The 18,549-nt window shown below is 35.2% G+C and overlaps 1 protein-coding gene across 1 annotated transcript; it reads right to left on the bottom strand.

Annotated features, from left to right (window-relative positions):
• Positions 1 to 9,906: 9,906 nt before the first annotated feature.
• LOC135849433 (uncharacterized) lies at positions 9,907 to 18,188 on the bottom strand. Its single transcript, XM_065369877.1, has 5 exons — positions 17,814 to 18,188; positions 14,951 to 15,034; positions 13,928 to 14,104; positions 13,226 to 13,340; positions 9,907 to 10,944 (listed from the first exon to the last, which is right to left on the bottom strand). The coding sequence occupies exons 2-5, from the start codon at positions 15,021 to 15,023 to the stop codon at positions 10,815 to 10,817; spliced, it is 495 nt and encodes a 164-aa protein (XP_065225949.1). The 5' UTR covers positions 15,024 to 15,034; positions 17,814 to 18,188; the 3' UTR covers positions 9,907 to 10,814.
• Positions 18,189 to 18,549: the final 361 nt, after the last annotated feature.

Genomic DNA, 18,549 nt, shown 5'->3' with positions numbered 1-18,549 from the left:
GAAGCATAATTTTGCCCCAAATTATTAAAAAGCGTTCAAATTCGTTCCATTGGTGAGTACCGTCATTGTAAATAACATATCAAAATTTCAGATTCCTAGGCCATCCCCGCCCCATTTAAGATGGAAAAACCCTGATTTTGACCCTACTTTTGACCCCCCATCCCACTCTTAAAATTGACCTAAGGAGCCCCAATGTCCAGCATACAATGGTATAGTAAGTATTTTTCAGGTTTCAACCTTCTAATCCTATTTGACGCCTCTCCAGGGTCAAAAAGTGGATTTTTTTTTACTATTTTAATTTTTTTTCGACCTTTAGGAAAGCCTACAGCCTTCCCAAATTGACATAGAACGTCCAAATTTTCGCAGTACATCAGGAGGATGTATCAAAAGTGCTTTTTGCTGGTTTCAGCCTTCCAAACCCATTTGACCCCTCTCCAGGTTGAGAAAAGTGGATTTTCAGCTATTTTCAAGTTTTTTTTTTCAACTTTTAGAACACCCTGTAGCTCCTTCAAATTGACCTGGAGGGTCCAAATTTTCACAGTACATTAGGAGGATGTTCCAAAAGTGCCTTTTGCTGGTTTCAGCCTTCCAAACCCATTTGACCCCTCTCCAGGTTGAGAAAAGTGGATTTTTCAGCTATTTTCAAGTTTTTTTTTCAACTTTTAGAACACCCTGTAGCTCCTTCAAATTGACCTAGAGGGTCCAAGCTTGGGAAATGGAGTTCTTTTGGGAGCCACAATTGACCCCTGCAGTTGGAAGGGTCAAAGTTGAAAATTACAGAAAGGTCATTTTTTCGGAGAAGCATAATTTGGCCCCAAATTGATGAAAAGCGTCCAAATTCATACCATTGGTGAGTACTGCCATTGTAAACAACATATCCAAATTTCGGAGCTGTAAATACATTATACTTGAAAACACTCATCATATTACCTACCATTACTTAATTTGAACGTTTTCAACTGATAAACATTGCCATCGTCTTTGAAAAGCTTACAAAGTTTCTGGTACAAAAATTTGGCTCTTGTGCAGCTACGAATTTTTTTTGGGGAGGATTATTCAACTTTCTTAACCAGTCAAAACTGCGTTGGAAAAAAGATTTGGTGAAATTTTCAAGGGAATTGTAAGTTTAAAACGTTTCCTGTAGGTTCCAGAAATTTTCTAAAAATTGCTAGAGCCTTTCAAAACGGTATAAAACTACCTTTAGTCCATCGAATAGCATGATAAATTATAGTGCAGAGTGAATTTCAGTTTGCCGATTTCATTTAATAAAATTTTGTAAACATTTCGAGTTTTAGAAATCTGCTGGAGGCTCCAGAACTGCTCGAAACCATTCAAAACTGCTTCGAATTGATTTTGCAGGTTGAAAATAGAGTATATTCCAAATTTAATTTTTATAGCTCAATTTGTTGAAATTTTGATTTTTTCTCATTTTTGGGCCAAATTTGAGTTTTTAAAATTTGTCGAAAATCGAAAAACGCATTTTGCTCCTGAAATTTTGGCTATAAAAGTCTCAAAATTTCGATTTTTGGAAAATTCCGCCGATATTACACTGAAAAATATGCCCATAAAACTGTAAAATAGCATAGAGCATTTTTTGGGCTCCAAAAATTCGAAAAAAATGATCGAAAAATGGCAGGAAAATGCGATTGGAGAGCTACGACTATGAGGATCATATTTTCTAGTTATAAGTCAAGTTTCTTGGGATTTGGGCAACATTTTGGATCTGCACATCCGAAAGGGTATTTTTTGAGCTCAAATTGTTCAAAAAATAAATTGCCCAAAAAAGGTGGGAAAAGGCAATTGGACCACTTCAACTTTAGGAATATTCTTTTCTAGTCACAAGACGAGTTTCAGACGATTTCCAAAGTTGTAAGTGCCCAATCCCATTTTTCGACCGAGATGTTATAACAATTTTTTGAAAATTTTGAACCCAAAAAATACGCTTTTAGATGCACAGACTTCAAATCACATCCAACCTCCGAAAAACTTGACTTCTGAATAGAAAAGTCTATTCTTAATGTTGTAACTGCCCAATTGTATTTTTCAACCTATTTTGAGCAATTGATTTTTTGAAAAATTTGAGACTATAAATACCCTTCTGAATAAGTCTGTTCAAAATTGCGCTCAAATATTAAAAAAATTGACTTGTGATTAGAAAAAACGATTCCCAAAGTTGCAGCTGCCCAGTCACATTTTTCGACTATTTTGGGGGTCACTTTCAGAAAATTTTGAGCACATTATATCTAATATGTACTCTTTCGAATGTGCATGACTCAAAATCCCGCCCAAACTCTTGAAAATAAGACATGTGAGTAGAAAAGACGATTTCCATAAATGTAGCTGCAGTTCAACCACATTTTTCGATCACTTCTTGAATAACTTTTTGAAAATTTTGAGCCCAAAAAATATCATTTCGATTTCACAGATTTGAAATCGTGCCCAACTCTGAGAAAAACTGGACTCGTGGCTAGAAAAGATGATTGCCAAAGTTGTAACTGCCCAATCACATTTTTCGACGATTTTTGTTAAAATTTTGAGCCCCAAAAATGGAACCTTTCCTATGCGTACGTTCAAAATCGCGCCCAAGTCCAAACAAGCTTGACTCAGGAATAGAAAAATCGATTTTCAGAGTGCAGCTGTGCAATTGCATTTTTCAACCTATTTTGGAAAATCCATTTTTTGAAAAATGTGGGCCCAAAAAAATACTCTTTTAAATGTGCAGATGCAAAATTGAGCCTAAATCCCAAAAAAACTTGTCATTTGACTAGAACAGATGATTCCCATAGTTGTAGCTTGTAGCTGTCCAATCACTTTTTTCAACAATTTTTGGTCAATTTTTCGGAAATTTGGGGCCTGAAAAAACTCTATGGACCCTATGACTTTTTGAAGCTTATGGCCTGGGAATCGTTATTTTACTGTTTTAAGCACTTGTTTTCACATTTTATTGGTGGAATTGAAAAAAATTAAAATTTTGACACTTTTTGACCCCTGTGAGACCCTTAGTTTTGTGATTGGGCAGCTATAAATTTTGCGATGGATTACTTTAAGGGTCCTTTCACTTTAAAAAAAAATTCAGATGAAATCGGTTACTACACTCTCGATTGTGAGGCTCCCATGTCAGTGATCCTTTTGATCAATTTAGGACTATGTGTATTTTCAAAATCTTTATGTGTCGGTTTAAATCCAAAATTTTCTCCAGCGATTATTGGGGGGGGGGGGATGAAAGAGCATTTCTTTGAAAATTGAAAAGCCGGGAAATTCACTGGAGGCCTTAGGACAGTTCGAAACCGTCACAAATCAACTCAGAAGATCGAAAATAAATTACTTACTTGCAACCTCACTCGTGAATTTAATTACTTGAAATTTTCACTGGTGTATTTTGGGGTCCTCTTTCGATTTCTTTTCGTCTGGTTCAAAATTTTTTATGGCAGTTGGGATATTTCCCTTTAGGCCCAATCAGAAGTGAGGGGAGGGGGTTCTCCTCCGACTTGTATTTAACATTTTTTTTTACATGAGCTCACATATTGGTCATCTGAAAAAAATCAGCAGCCCTCAATAATGTATCAAACTGACAACCAAAAATTTGAAGGAGCCCATATTGTAGGGCTACCATTTCGCCAGCCCTACCCAAAGTTTTTTTTTTTTAATAAAAGGCGGGGGATGCTCTATAACCTCCTCTAACCATGCTCTATTCTCCGAAGTGGGGCTCTCCTCTCCTCCTCTCCTCAGATTGGTACCTAGTACCAGCAACATTTATCTTTCATCTTCTAATAGGCTATAGAAAATAAAAATATACCTATCGAGGTGATTAAGTTTTATTCCGAGAACTGGAAGATCACCAGTTCAATTACCATAGATCATATATCTTAGAGACTATACTTAGAGGGAAATCAAAACCTCTCCAGTCCCCACGCACTTGCATAGATCTATCTATACGCTTTATGTATCTACTCTAGTGACGTCAATGCATCATTTTATGTAATCGATTCGCATTCTCAAGCTATAAGTACGCGTAACTCTCCCTATTCAAAAATTCCATTTCGTAAATTCATCACATGGTCATGCTCGATAGACTGATTTACACGCCGAATTTAGGTAGGTAGATAGTAGGTACTATAGGTAGAGGTATCTCAGTCTGTGAGTAAAAAAACGCACTTTTATTGTGTATGTTGTTCTTCGCCTTATATCACAACACACCGAACTGAACAATTCCAAGATATACTTAATTACCAACCAGTGAAAAAACAACGATATTAGAAAGTGAAGCCAATGACGTCAAAGCGGTCGTGCTTCGTTTAATTCGCGTAGTTTTTCTTCTCCCATCGCCCATCGCTCTTGTTGCTCGATGGTCGAGTGTTGCAGTTGGACATCAGAATCGGATTTATGGCAGGAAGCATTCCGATGCTAAGTACGGAGAATTCTTTGGTGGCACGAAACACGAGTATGGTGAAATTAATGGAGTTTGCTGGATTAATACGTACATGCTCGTACGAGTAATGCTCTGCAGCGTGTTAGTCAGTCCATTTGACTGGTTGTAAGCTAAAGATAGCGTTTAATTGTGACATAATCGGAGGAAAAACCTTGGAGGTTTTTTGTACTTTTTTTTCAATTTGTATGTAATCGTGGGCATACCGAGTATTACGATTGATTCATTCGGGATCGTTTACAGTTGTGGATTTGTTTATGTCGATTGACCTTGTGATACAAATTATTTGTATTTTATTATAGTCTTTTTAGTTGGAAGGAAAAGTTGACATTTTTTTACAATTTTCTCAGATGGGGAGGATTATCCATTTATAGTACCTCTACCTACCTTTCGGGACGGGTTTCAACTCTTCAACCATATTTGACCCCTCTCCACTTCATCAGGGTCAAAAAAGTGTATTTTTTTGCTTATTTTAAATATTTTTCGAACTTTTGGACCAGCTTGTAACTGCAATAAAAAAATCTGTGTAATCTTTTAAGGCTATTCTCTACCCCTGTTATCAGTAGCGATTTTTGATGAAAACTACGAACTTTGGCCGGGGATTGTGCGAAAACTACTGGACGGATTTTCGTGGGGTTTGGTTTATTTTACTCAGAAAACATTCAAAAGCGAGGGTATGTCGAGATATTTTTGATTTATGTCATTTTGTGGCCGTCATTGGGAATTGAATGGAGGTATTATTGATGCTCAGATCTCCGTTGGAAAAGCTAAATTGGAAAATATGGCTACATACCCTCGCTTTCAATGATAAATTATTAGCATTGGTGAAAAAAAATTGAAAGAATTTTGAAAATTCACGGAGAAATCCCCGTCTGAAGTTTAGATGGGAGCGGGTCGCGGGACATAAGTACGACTAAATTCGTTCACTCGATTACATGCAATCTTATGAACGAACGATGAAAATAACGAACAAATCGGCTTCATATTTCGAACGTTTTCACTGGGGTAGAGAATAGCCTTAATGAAGGAGAGTGCAGAAACGAAACCGCAATTAGCAGTACAAAAACAAAGCACAAGCGATTGGCGCTATTTTCCGGCTGACCAATTCAGTGCCAACAAAAGTCTTCTTTTTACAGAAAAGTAAAAACCAAAAACTTTAGAAATGTCCATTTAGTGGTTCAAAAAATTTACCAGTGATTTACTCAAATTCAATTCAAATACAGAAAATGTTTGATGAATGCAGTTTTTTCAGGAATTTTTATTTTTTTTTACTTTTTTTTCTTGTTGATAATTTGATTTTCGTTCTTAATTAATGAATTAAATTTTTTTATATGTATTATTTATGAGTAAGTATGTACTACCTACTTCTTTTTTTTTGAAAAAAATTAATTTTTCGTAAACTTGAAGTTTTTCTTTACTCTATAACAGCGCTATCTTGTGCTGAACAAAGTGAATGAGGTATTAACTCGTTTTAGTTTTAGTCGCCGCTTTCATTGGTGAAGTCAGAAGATGCGTCAAGCAAACACCATCACTTTAATCAACTTTTTATTTATTTATTTATTTATTTATTTATTTATTTATTTATTTATTCATTTTCAATTTTGTTTCATGGACGATTTTTTTATTTAAAAAAAAGTTTTTTAATTGAAAAAATCAGTAAGTATTGAAATTTAGATTTAAGGCTCATTTATAATGGTAATAGAAATTCATCAAAAAAATAAATGAAAAAGTTGAATCTGTGGTTTTCAATAATAACCATTTATAATGGTAATTGAAATTCTCCTATTAAAAACCATAGATTCAACTTTTTCATTTATTTTTTTTGTGAATTTCTATTAGGTACCATTATAAAAGAGCCTTTACACAGACAGTAAATGACAAGGCAGTTCTTTCAAAAACATCATAATCATGTTTTTTTTTACCTACAGTTTTTATTCCAAAATTGAAAATGGAAATAGAAAATACGCATTTCAATTCGACTGTTTTTTTTTTGTTTTTGAAAAATCGCTGTAGTCAGCGTTTTTATAAGGAAAATTCCAGAAAGTTGATGGTTTTTTACACTTTCTGAACGTTAACTGACGTCGTTGGCCCAATTTGATGAAAACTTGCAGTCACAAAAATCAAAAAAGTAGGGCTAGGTATGCATTGTATTAGTAAGTATTTCAATAAGTATCATCCTTGCTTTATACCTAATCAAAAGTTTGGAAAATTGAAAAAAAATCAATTTTTTAAAAGTAAATTTTACGAAGACAACGAAAATATTAGGTACCTACCTACTTGTTAATTTTAAAATTAAATTCGGTCTTTATTACGTTTTTAATAGCAATTCAATTATTGCTGATCACAAATTTTTAGTATTTTGTTTGAGGGACCAAGGGACCATCTCAGTCCACATTCATTTTCATTCTTAAAGGCAAACGTGAAGTATTATTTTGCGAAATTAAATTTGAAATTGAAAAAAGAATTACTAGGTATGTAGCAAATTATAACCTATGATTTTAACTCCCAAATGCGATTTCACTGCAGGTATTTCAGACTTCTGTAAAGTTTGATTCCAATTTCCATGGACCATTGTCATTCTTTAAAAATTAAAATTAATTTTCAAATTTTGGTCTCCTGCAAAATTTGATTTTTTGATTTAAAGATAGGTTTCGCCAACCCTACCAAATCCAGGAGGAGAGGGGGATACCCCCGTGGAGGGATAGAGCATCGTTGGAGAAAGTTGGAGCACTCCCGTCTCCCCCTAAAAAAAAAACGTTTGCAAAACGAGTGCCCTACTTATGCAGCCAAATTTAGCAAAAATTATGTTGAAGAGTCCATTATATCACTCCCCTTACTCCCTCCAACCACAAAACAACCAGTTTAGTCTCTCAAGTTTGTCTATCTGTCTGTCTGTCTGTCTGTCTGTCTGTCTGTCTGTCTGTCTGTCTTTTCACTCAAAGTTACCTTGCCTGCCAGGCCTCTTGAGATAATTGGGCAATTATTGGTCCTTCTGCCTGACCTCTCAAGGTCATAAAACCGTTTCAAAGTGGCCTGTCTGGTCTATTAAGGTCACTGACGTATCGCACCTCGGGAGTAATAAGGTTACATCTCAAAAAAAAATTGATTTTGACGTTTTTGCATTTTTGGGGTTTGTATGACTCCCCTCAACCAAAAATAACACTTTGAGTTGGGTACATTATCTAGATCTAGTAAAAAATGCAAATGGCCTAACTCAAAATCCCAACAACATTGCAAGTTGTTTGGAGTTATAAGAGCACATCTCAAAAAACTTCCACCTTTTTTGAGCAAATTTTGTACATACAAAGCGTTAACAAACAGTTTTGATTGTTTTGAATGTTTGTCAGTTAGAAATAGTCACAAGGAGTGCATTTTTTATTGGTTTGTGCCAAATGGAAAAATTTTTTTAAATTGATCACTTTTCAGAAAAATGAATTTGCACATACAATGAAATTTTAGTTTTTTGAGAAAAACTCAAAAACTAAGCACTCTAGAAAAAAACTAACGACATTAAGTCGATTGGAAATTTAATTTTCTACAACTTTGTTTGCATGAAATTTTTTTTGGACGCTTCCTTTTGCCTCCACATCAACTTTAATGAAAGGTTATAACTCAAAATGTTTTCCAAACATTGAAATGTTTCCTCTTTAAGATTTTATTTTTCAAAGTGTTCTTATGCTAAATGAAGGTAGGATACCATATCTTTAAAATGAGGTGCTATTCATTCCTCACAATTAATTATAAGTTGATAAAAATAATAAATCAAGTTTTCAAAAAAAAGAAAATCACTCTCCTGTAAAATTTCACTTTTATGAGATGTAACCTTATTACGTCTGGGTTCCCAAGGTCGCCAGTCTACCTTTTCAAGGTGATTTACTCATCAGTATGACTTCCCAAGGTTGTAAGACCAGATTGACTAACTGAGTGTCCGTCTGTCTGGTCTTTCAAGGTCATTGAATTGTGCATCTGGATTCTTAAGGTCATTGAATTACCAGCTTAGTCTCTCATGATCGTCTCTCCACCAGTCTGGCTTCCTAAGGTCGTCTGTCTGCCGAGCCTATTAAGGTCATTGACCCATCTGACCCACTTCTTGAGATCGTCTGGCTTTTAAAGGTCATTGACCCGTCTGCTTGTCATTTCAAGGTCATTGACCCATATGACCAGCTTCCTAAGATAGTCTGGCTTCTAAAGTTCCTTGACCCGTGTATGACCAGTTTCTTAAGTTCGTCTGGCTTCTAAAGGTCACTAACCCATCTGTCTGGCCTTTCAAGGTTATTTGTCCACCTGTCGAGGTCACTAGTTGCCATGCCATACTTTTGACGATCCTTAGCTTTATCTTCTCTTCTGACTCAGGGGTAAAAAGTTTGTCCTTGGATACCCCTGCTTTCAAAAAAAAAAAAAAAAAAATCGGCAACATTGTACATACTTGACTTTTATACATTGTGAATAAAAACGATTTTTTTTTTTTTAAAGAGTTATGATAGGTAAGTACTTTGTTAACCTCTGGCTTCACCATCTTTCGCCTACGTTTCTGAAATTTATCAAAGGACATCCTCTCATATCGAAGTGAATACTTCTGCAGTGTTTTGGAAGATGAAAAAAATTCAACTTATGAAAACTGATAAAATTTACAAATTTTTTACTCGATCTGCAACTTTTTAACCCTCAATTGCCACCCTACTATGCACCTACCAGTATTGTACACGAGGGAGATGCAGAAACTCAAATCACATCTTTTTAAGTGCCAGTACGTTTCCCTGATGCAACGTTTCATGGGGTGAAATTGCAAAACACTTGTTTTTATCCCTCGAAAATTACCCCCCCCCCCTTCAACCACCCCTCTCCTCCTCCAACTTCGCCTTCCTCTCACCAAGAGAGCTCACATTTTTTGTGAGACACTTTCAATTTGAAGAAGACTACCCTACGTGAATTTGGTCAAAATTATTCAAGGTACATCTTTTCTTTCAATCCACCGTAATAGGCAACATTATTACTATAGTACCTAAATCTTGCAGATATACCACCAGAAATGATATGGCTGATGAATGGTTGCCCAACCATGCATGATGCAGGCGTAAAATGAGTCTGATCAAATTTTTTTTTCACACGTTTTTCTTGAAACCTTTTTCCTACTCAGAGGTTCCTTTTCGTTCCACGGATCACAAAATTAAATCGGACACACCGAAAATTGTCTACATATATACCTATAATTTGATCTAAAAATGCAGAAAAACATTGAAATTTTTTACCTCCGATAATTTTTTCCAAAGTTGAGTGTACTTTTACCATTTTTTAAACAAAAATTTGGCTAAATATGTTTGAAATATCAAGTTGGTCACAGTGAATAACATTTTAAGGGCGAATTCAGTGATATTATCGCAGCTCCATTGATTTTCGTGTACCTACTTATGAGGGCCATTTCTAAATTTCCGACGAGAAAAAAAATCACAATAAAAATTGGTTTTTGTTGTTTTTTTTTAATCAAACAAATTTTACATTAAGTAAATTAAACATTCTTACTTACGATGATAATAATTTTCAAGCTAAACGAGCGTAATACAAAGTTAAAATTAACGTAAAAATGTTTGAGAATAAGAAAGCTCGTTATGTTTTATTTGGTTTGTGAAATTTGTATAGTGGTAAGTAGGTACTTATAAGTATAATACGTCGATTTACGCTACCAATCCGTAAATTATGTACGATGTTGAAAAAGAAAAAAAAAGACAACTTCTGAAGTTATTCACAGTATAGTACGTATAAAGTAATGAGTGACTACTCAAATACCTACATAGGTAAAGGTATGTAATTTACATAGATAGACTACACGTATTATGTGCTTGTATTATTACGGAGTATAAGTAAACGGATGGATAGAGATAGGCAGGTATAAGTATGCGGAAATACCCACTCACATTTTACAAGTAAGTTAAGGGTATGCAATGCGCTGCATGGTGAAGAAAGAATTTGTAATTTACTAACGATAATACATATGTAGGTATAAGTACATTTTTAACATACAGAGAGAGAGACATTATACTCGTATAACTCGAGTAATATGTTTGTACGAGTTCGCAAAGTAAATTAAATTACTTTTAGGTATAATAATATTACGTATTACAACGATATAAACAACAACAACGATAACAATAACAACAAATAAGTAATTATAACAACAAAATATTGCTTTTTGGTCCACGTGCGATAACACTGATATGTTTAAAAAGTCAAAAATAGAGAATCATTCGAGTAAGTATGATATAAGTTGGGTGAAATAACTTACAACAAAAATTGCATTTCGAATTATTATTATAGGTAGTTGCACGAAACGCGATTTACTTATTTTTTTATGTAATTAGGTACATGAAGGTATCTAACCGCGCCAAATCGGTCAAAAATTAATCGACGAAAACCAGCCACTCATGATTGTAATCAGTAGAGCATAATCGATGTATTTGGAGCTTTTCGCTGTATTGCAGCCGTCAGCATCGTCGCAGCTTTGTAAGCATCCTCTAACGTATCTAAATTTAAACGAATAAAAGTAGAAAATATTTTTATTAATAATTAATAAATCTTAATAGTCAAAATTTAGAGTACTTGAGTGCATTTTTAGATTTTTGGGAAGTTTTAAAAATCAAAGGTCAAAAAAGAGAAAAAAAATCAAAATTTTGCCAAATTGACTGAGAAAACAGAAATTTGGAATGTACTCCATTTTCGAACTTTCAAATCGATTGAAAACGGTTTTGAATCGTTTCGAGCAGTTCTGGAGACTCCAGCAGATTTTGGAAACTTGAAATTTCCACAAAATTATACTAAGTGAAGTTTGAAAGACGAAATTCCCCCTGAAGTGTAATTTCAACATGCTAATAAGTATGTAGTAAGTCGACTTCTGACGAGTTTAAGTCATTTTAGAGCCTCCTGAAGATTTTTCAGTGCTCGAAATTTCCATAAAGTTTTACCAAACCGAGCTGGAAAACCAAAATTTACTCTGAACTCCAATTTAAACACGCTATCAAGTCTACTGCAGATGGATTTAAGGTTTAAGCAACTTTGGAGCCTCCAGCAACTTTTTAAAAATTCCTGGAGCCTCCAGTAAATTTTTGAAATTTGAAATTTCAACAAAATTATCAAATTGTGTAGGAGCATCATCCAAAAAAAATGGATATTTTTGGGTCCAAAATTTTTCAAAAAATGAATTTCTCAAAACAGGTTGAAAAATGCAGTTGGACAGTTACAAATCTGGAAATTGACTTTTCTATTCACAAGTCGTGGTCGAGTATAGGATGGGAAGGGGGGTGGGGGTGTATTTTGGGCTCAAAATTTTCAAAAAAAAGTTACAGCTTTGGAATCGTCTCAAACTCGTCTTACGTGACTAGAAAAGTCTATATTCCAAAAACTAAAGTTACTGCGGTTCAATTGACTTTTTCTAGCTTTTTTGGGTAATTTATTTTTTGAAAAATTTGGGCCCAAGAAATACCCTTTCGAATGTGCACATCTAAACTTTCACCCAAATCCCAAGAAACTTGACTTGCAACTAGAAAATATGATCTGCATAGTGGTAGCCCCCTTATTGCATTTTCCCACCATTTTTTGGATAATTTTTCGAGTTTTCGAGGCCCAAAAAATTCCGGCAAAATTTCTGGTGCAAAATACATTTTTCGATTTTTTGCAAATTTTGAATAATCAAATTTGTACCAAAAATGAGAAAAAAAACAAAATTTCAACAAATTGACCCTCAAAGATTAAATTTGGAATATACTCTATTTTCAACCCGCCAAATTGATTGGATGAAGCAGTATTGAATCGTTTCGAGCCGTTCTGGAGCCTCTAGCAGATTTTAGAAACTGAAAATTTTATCAAATGAAATCGAAAAAGTGAAATTCACTCTCCACTCTAATTTCACATGCTATTCAGTCGACTGTGGGTGCTTTTATGACGTTTCGAAGCCTCCTGCGACTTATAAGAAATTTCTGAAGCCTACAGCAAATTTTTTAAACTTACAATTTCCTTGAAAATTTCCCCGAATCTTTTTTCCAACGCAGTGTTGACTCGCTAAGAAAGTTGAAAAATCCCCCCCCCCAAATGAAAATTCTATAACACAAAAATTAGCTAAGTCTTTCAACTTGTCCCTGCAGACAATGTTCAGAGAAATATTCGATGAAAATTGGCCCAAATTTTTAAAAAAGTTGAACAAAATACTACAAAAAAGTTCCATCATTTTTTGTGCTTTTGAATAATTTGGAAACATATTTCTAAATTTATGTAGTTTTCAAAAAAATGAACCTAAAAAGTGACATAGAAGTCGAGAAAATGGAGAGGAAAAGTTGAGCATTTTACATCCAGAAAAAATAATAATGATATCTAATAAAAAAATAATATAAAAAAAATGGAAAAAACCTTTTAAATCAGATTTTTTATCTTTTTGAACCCAAAAATCGGAAAAAAGTCTATGAAATGGGAAGAAAAAGCTGACCACGTCTCATTCCCAAAAACGCGAGAAAAACATTTTAAAGCCACCTCCAATTTCTGAAAAAATTAAGAAAATGGAAGGAAAAAGTTGATAATTTTCCACGAAGCTATACATAAATTTCAAGTCGTTTTGGATCCACCAGTCACTTTTTGGAAAATCTTGGAGCCTCCAAATAATTTTCAAAACTTTAAATTTCCATAAAATTTTACCAAGTGTTTGAAAGCTAAAATTCACTTGCAATCGAGTCAACTTCCGGCGATTTCGAGTAATTTTGGAGCCTCCAGTGACTTTTGGAAACTCCAATTCGGCAATTTTTCTATCTAAAAACTTACCTATCGTCGAAAAAGAAACCGCCGCAGTGTGACATCCGTATGATTTCTGTATCGGTGGTTAAAGTTCCACTATCCAAAGCGCAACCCCGTACTGTTATATGGTCACCATTATCAGCTGTGAAATAATAACCACGGTTTATTAAATGAGAATGGGTAGCTCAGCTATTAGAGGTACTATGTGATCATCGATTAATAAATTGATAATCATGCAAGAGCAGAAATGCATTACACCGGGCAAGAGGTAGTTTTTTTTAGTGGGTATTTGAGTTGAAACCATGCCTAATTTTTAAAATGAAAATTGTGCGAATTTCAAATTAATTTAATCGATTGGCTATAATTAGATACCTATTATCTCTAAAAAAAAAACCAATTGTGTGCGATATAGTTTATACTAATAGCGTCTATAATGATCCCAGTGATGCCACAGTACGAGTAAGAAATGAGATCGTGCCAAAACACGCTCGCCATATGGATCAATTAGCATGTGGTTGAAAATTTGAATGAATAAACTTTCATCTAAGTACCTATCTACTTCCTGAAGGAACACTCTATGACAATTTAAGCCTTTTCGTAGCTCTTGGTGGACAATTTCGAGAATAATAAAATTATATATTATGAGAAAGCTTTTACTAATAGCTACGATAGTTAGATGAGTGAATAATGTAAACCGGTAGGTAGATTTTCGTATAGAGGTACACTTACAATATTTTCCAGTGAGTTTGATGCAAGCTGTGGCTGGAAAAAGGCCATTTCTTCCTTTTCGTCCTCCCATACATGGTGATTCCAGAATCCCCAACGTGTAATTAGTGTGAAAAGGGTCGTCGCAAGCACTATTTTGCCAATTTAACGACACGCATTTGTAACAATCGATGCATTCAGCTGCATGGCCAAGAACATAGACAAAACAGACGCATGAAAAACACACGTAACAATGTCACGGTAAATAGCTTTATTCGCTACCAAATACATTAAAAAAGAAACCGCTTCGATTTGTTATTGTTAATTTTTAATCCTCCGATCAAGGCTGTCGAGAGGTGGGGGCAAAGGGGACAAAAGAAGCACTTTTTTTTTTGAAACTTGAAATTGCTAAAAAAAATATCATTCAAATTTCAAAGGTTTGAAGTGAAAAGATAAACTCTCGAAATACAAATTTTCAGTACCTTTTGCGCTCACTTAAAACTTTTTCAAAATTAAGTAACATCTTAAAAAAATGTTTTCAAATTCTAAAATTTTGAAAGTCAAAAAAAAATTCCTTGCATGCAAAAAAAAACATCGTTTTTAGTCCTCTCAAAATATCAATTTTCAATCAAAATCAACTTCCTAAAAAAACATGATTTTTAGGCTTTTCGAACTAAAATTTTCAAAATTATAAGCCCTTGCTTCGCTTAGGCCAAATCGTTTTTTTGTTTTAAAATGAAAAAATTATCTATTCACATTTTGGCTCCCAAAAATCCAAAACAGAAAATGTAAATTTTTATAAGTTGTATGAATATGATATCAATCGACAAAATTGGTATTTTCCCGTATCTGTCCGCAAATTTTCAGTTGAACACCCTCATCTTCCCTTCCACCTCTCAAAGAACCACCAGGTATAAGTATAGTTAGTTTCCTCCTTAGAAATGGGGCCAAATTATATTTGCCCTAAGTCCGCATTGGCTGTCGACGACTCTGCCTCCAATAATTGTACTCTATATTTAGAGACCAACTGGTCGCTCACCAACTTACCAATTTCGTATAAGCTGAACAAAACGATCAGAATCGCATGAATTTTGCCAACATTCGCAAATGACGTTTTCATATCCCATTTACCTGAAAGTAAAAAAAAAAAAACTTGAAATCAAAAATGATCACCAACTATTCCATTCAATTGTAAAAGGGGAAGAAGTCATCAAAGCTATGAAAGAGATACTTGAAGAGATAAAAAAGCTGGGGCAATAAGTCCGCTGTGTCGTCACTGATAATGGTAGGTACTCAATTCATAAGCGAAGCTTAGAATCATTTACTGTGATCCTATGGCATAAAAGTTGACCACACAACTAAATACAATCCACAATCCAGCCTAGTGGAAAGAACGATGAGAATTATTGGCGACAGATTGAGAGTTAAAATCAATCAAAATGCAGATGAATTCGATTATACTCACCTTGGGTGATATAAATATGCCAAATAGGTAGAGAATGAAATTAATAACACGCCTGCTGAATCGGAGTGAAGCCCAATGAAGTCTGGGGCCGAGTGGGGCATAGTAGATGACATCATGCACAACTTACTAGCGCTTTTGCATGGCAAAAATGCCAAATTTGAATTGCAAAAACTCTGTGAGGAGCAGAGAGCCAACAATGTCCCTCAATTACATCAGAAGAGGCATTAAAAACCAAAGTGGATCCCAAAAAACTCATCAAGGATAAAAAAGGCTAATTTTTGAATTTTGAAACAGCAAATAAATGGAAAAGGGAAGGGCCTTCCTTTGCAAAGATCTTGATTTTTGCCAAGCTGTACTCAAGACCCAAGTACGGTAGTCCCTCAGTGGCATAGTAGGTAGAGCCCTGGACCTCCATTCACAAGGTACCTGGTTCAAACCCAGCTACAGAGGCAAGCTTGTGCATGTAATTAAAAATCTTACGTGCAATTATCAACATTACACGCCAAGTACAGGGGGACTATCAGTTATAAGCCGAGCTAACAGATCATGCACGCCATCTGTTAGCAGAATCAAAAAGCTGAAACTGGTTCGAGCGTCTATAGAGGTCAACACTGAGGAGCTCAGGGTCTCTAAACTACCCGGCTAGCTCCAAGGTGCTTGTGTAGAAGTCACTGGTAAGCAAGCGGGAAACTACTAGTGAAAGCTCGAAAATAAATTTCCATGAGATACATCATCAACGTGATAGAGGCAACACCAACATGAAGGATGTTAGCCCAAATACCCAATTTGGCATAAGGGTACGTGTTGATTTGTACATGATACCACCTCGAGCAGTTATATGACTCAATGATGATGATGATGATGATACCCAAGTACATACACATCTAACTCCTTTACAATTGAAAATAAAATTCAAAAAAAGGCTCAAACCAGCTTGTAGAGCATCTAAAGAAGAACATTTTTTGCCCCAAAATTTTTTCTCCAAGTAGCCAAAGAGGTGAGTTATCCCATTTTTAAAAAAATTATTTGAAAATTTCTCAAAATTTTCATAAATTCTAGATAGGTACCTACCTAAAGGTTTATGGTTTTATGTTTAGGTAAATATTTGAAGTTTTTTTATTCACTATGAAGTGGAGAAACGGGCGTTAAATCAAAATGTCACGTAGATTTTTCAAAAAAAAAAATGAAATTTGTAACTTAATTCAAAAAATGGTGGAGAGGGGGAGGGGGAGGGGGTGGGAAATTCTGACTGAAGCTGTAGGTAAGTAGGTAGTTAATACTGTCATGTGGCATATCCTTTGTTAGGTTTTAAAGGGCACTGAGTTGGAACTTATGGTTTTGCGATGATAGGTACCTACTTGGCATGTTTTTGAATTAATCTTTAGATTGCATTGAAATACCTACATGTTAGTGGGGTTTGGGAATGATTGGATCATGAAATTTGGTATTCGGTTGATATTTTGACTCAGCGTACTTCGAAGTCTAAACGATATATCATTAGATCTTATCTTTTTGTTTCCTCATAACACATAGGTAATTGAGGCATTTGGGGGTAGGAGTGGGGAGGATCGAAACACAAAACAGAGTTTATACATAATTTCGACTCAGCACCTCCAAAACCCAATAAACGATATTTCAGTCGGAATATAACTTGATATTCTCACTTTGATCGAAACATTCAACATAGGTGCAAATTAGAGTGCCTGTGGTGGGGAGGGGGAGGGAGTTAGGAGGACTATATCGGAAAACCGAGTTCATATTCGAACTCAGCACCCTTGAATACCAAACAAACGATATGTCACACGGCAGTATTAGTTACTTACATCTTTAGTCAAAATTTCCACCCCCACCCCTTTCTGAAATGAGTGCATGACCAATTACTCCATAAATCTGAGACCTCTGCATATATTCGAGGAGTATTCAAAACTAAAAGAGTTATAAGAGATTTCTCAAATACACAGAGGTCTCAAATTCAGGAGTAAGTGGTCACTTATTTCAAATAGGGGAGGGGGTGGAAATTTCGAACAAAGCTGTAAATATATAGTATTGCCGTGTGACATATCGTTTGTTTGGTATTCAAGGGTGCTGAGTTCGAATATGAACTTAATTTTGTGATCTGGCCCTCCCAACCCCTTCTACGAGCAGTCGGGCACTCTAATTTGCACCTATGATGAAAATTTCGACTGAAGCTGAAAATATCAAATAATATGCAGTGTGACATATCGTTTGATGGATTTTTATACATGCCGAGTCAAATCTAAGTTTTCAATTTTAGAATCAGAAAAAAAAGGTTTACAGTTGGCTATTCTAAATACGAGTAAAATGAGTATGGCGAAGACTTCAAAAGCTTTGTATCAACTACTATGCGGATTATGGATACAAAATGCTACAAAGGAGACACGATGGGGTGCAATGTGCTAATTTATTAACGAGTAGCTTACTCACCTCAATAGCTGGCAAGTATTTCTCACGCTTTTATCGTTTCAAAAACATGTCACTCGACGCGAAAGAGCGAATCAATCGGTCTGTATAATCTGAACGCTTCGATTTGTTGAAAGTGAAACGCACCGTTTGTAGTATGATGTACTCGTATCTACTAAGTACCTACGTAGATGTCGACGTACTCGAATTTGGACCGGCGGTGGCGGCTGCGAATAAGTGTATTAACGTATGGAGTGTATCCGCACAACGGGGTAGTACGCGTAGAATTGTCTAGATACTCGCTTACTCAGCTATAAACAGCGACGGAAAATTCAAATCAACCAAACTAATGTTGTCGGCGTTACGATGTTACTGTATTGATTTTATACTCGTATAATATAAGTAATGTATACACAGCGGCTAAGCGACTCTTGGCTCGATATTGAAATGCGCTATTGCGTTGTTGGGCGTGGCTGCGTCTCGTCTTGTTGTAGGTAAAATTAACTAAATACAAGGTACAGAGTGCTCAAAAACATCGAGCACCCCGTAAGACATTTTTTTGTTGAAAAAAAATTTGTTGGCAACGTGAAAGGGATTGTAGGAGCGTGCGATTGGACTAATGTTATCAGCAACCAATCACGAGTTACTATTTTTGCTGTTTACTATGACCAACCTAAGTGTTTGGCAGAATATCTTTTTTAGGGGTGCTCGATATTTCTGAGCATGCTGTAAAGGTACAAAAGTACCACATACTTGTACC

Source organism: Planococcus citri, chromosome 1, assembly GCF_950023065.1.
Source record: "Planococcus citri chromosome 1, ihPlaCitr1.1, whole genome shotgun sequence".
In the NCBI taxonomy this organism is placed as follows: Eukaryota; Metazoa; Arthropoda; class Insecta; order Hemiptera; family Pseudococcidae; genus Planococcus; species Planococcus citri.
Note: the sequence above shows the minus strand (reverse complement) of the source record. Positions and strands in the feature narration are given on the sequence as shown.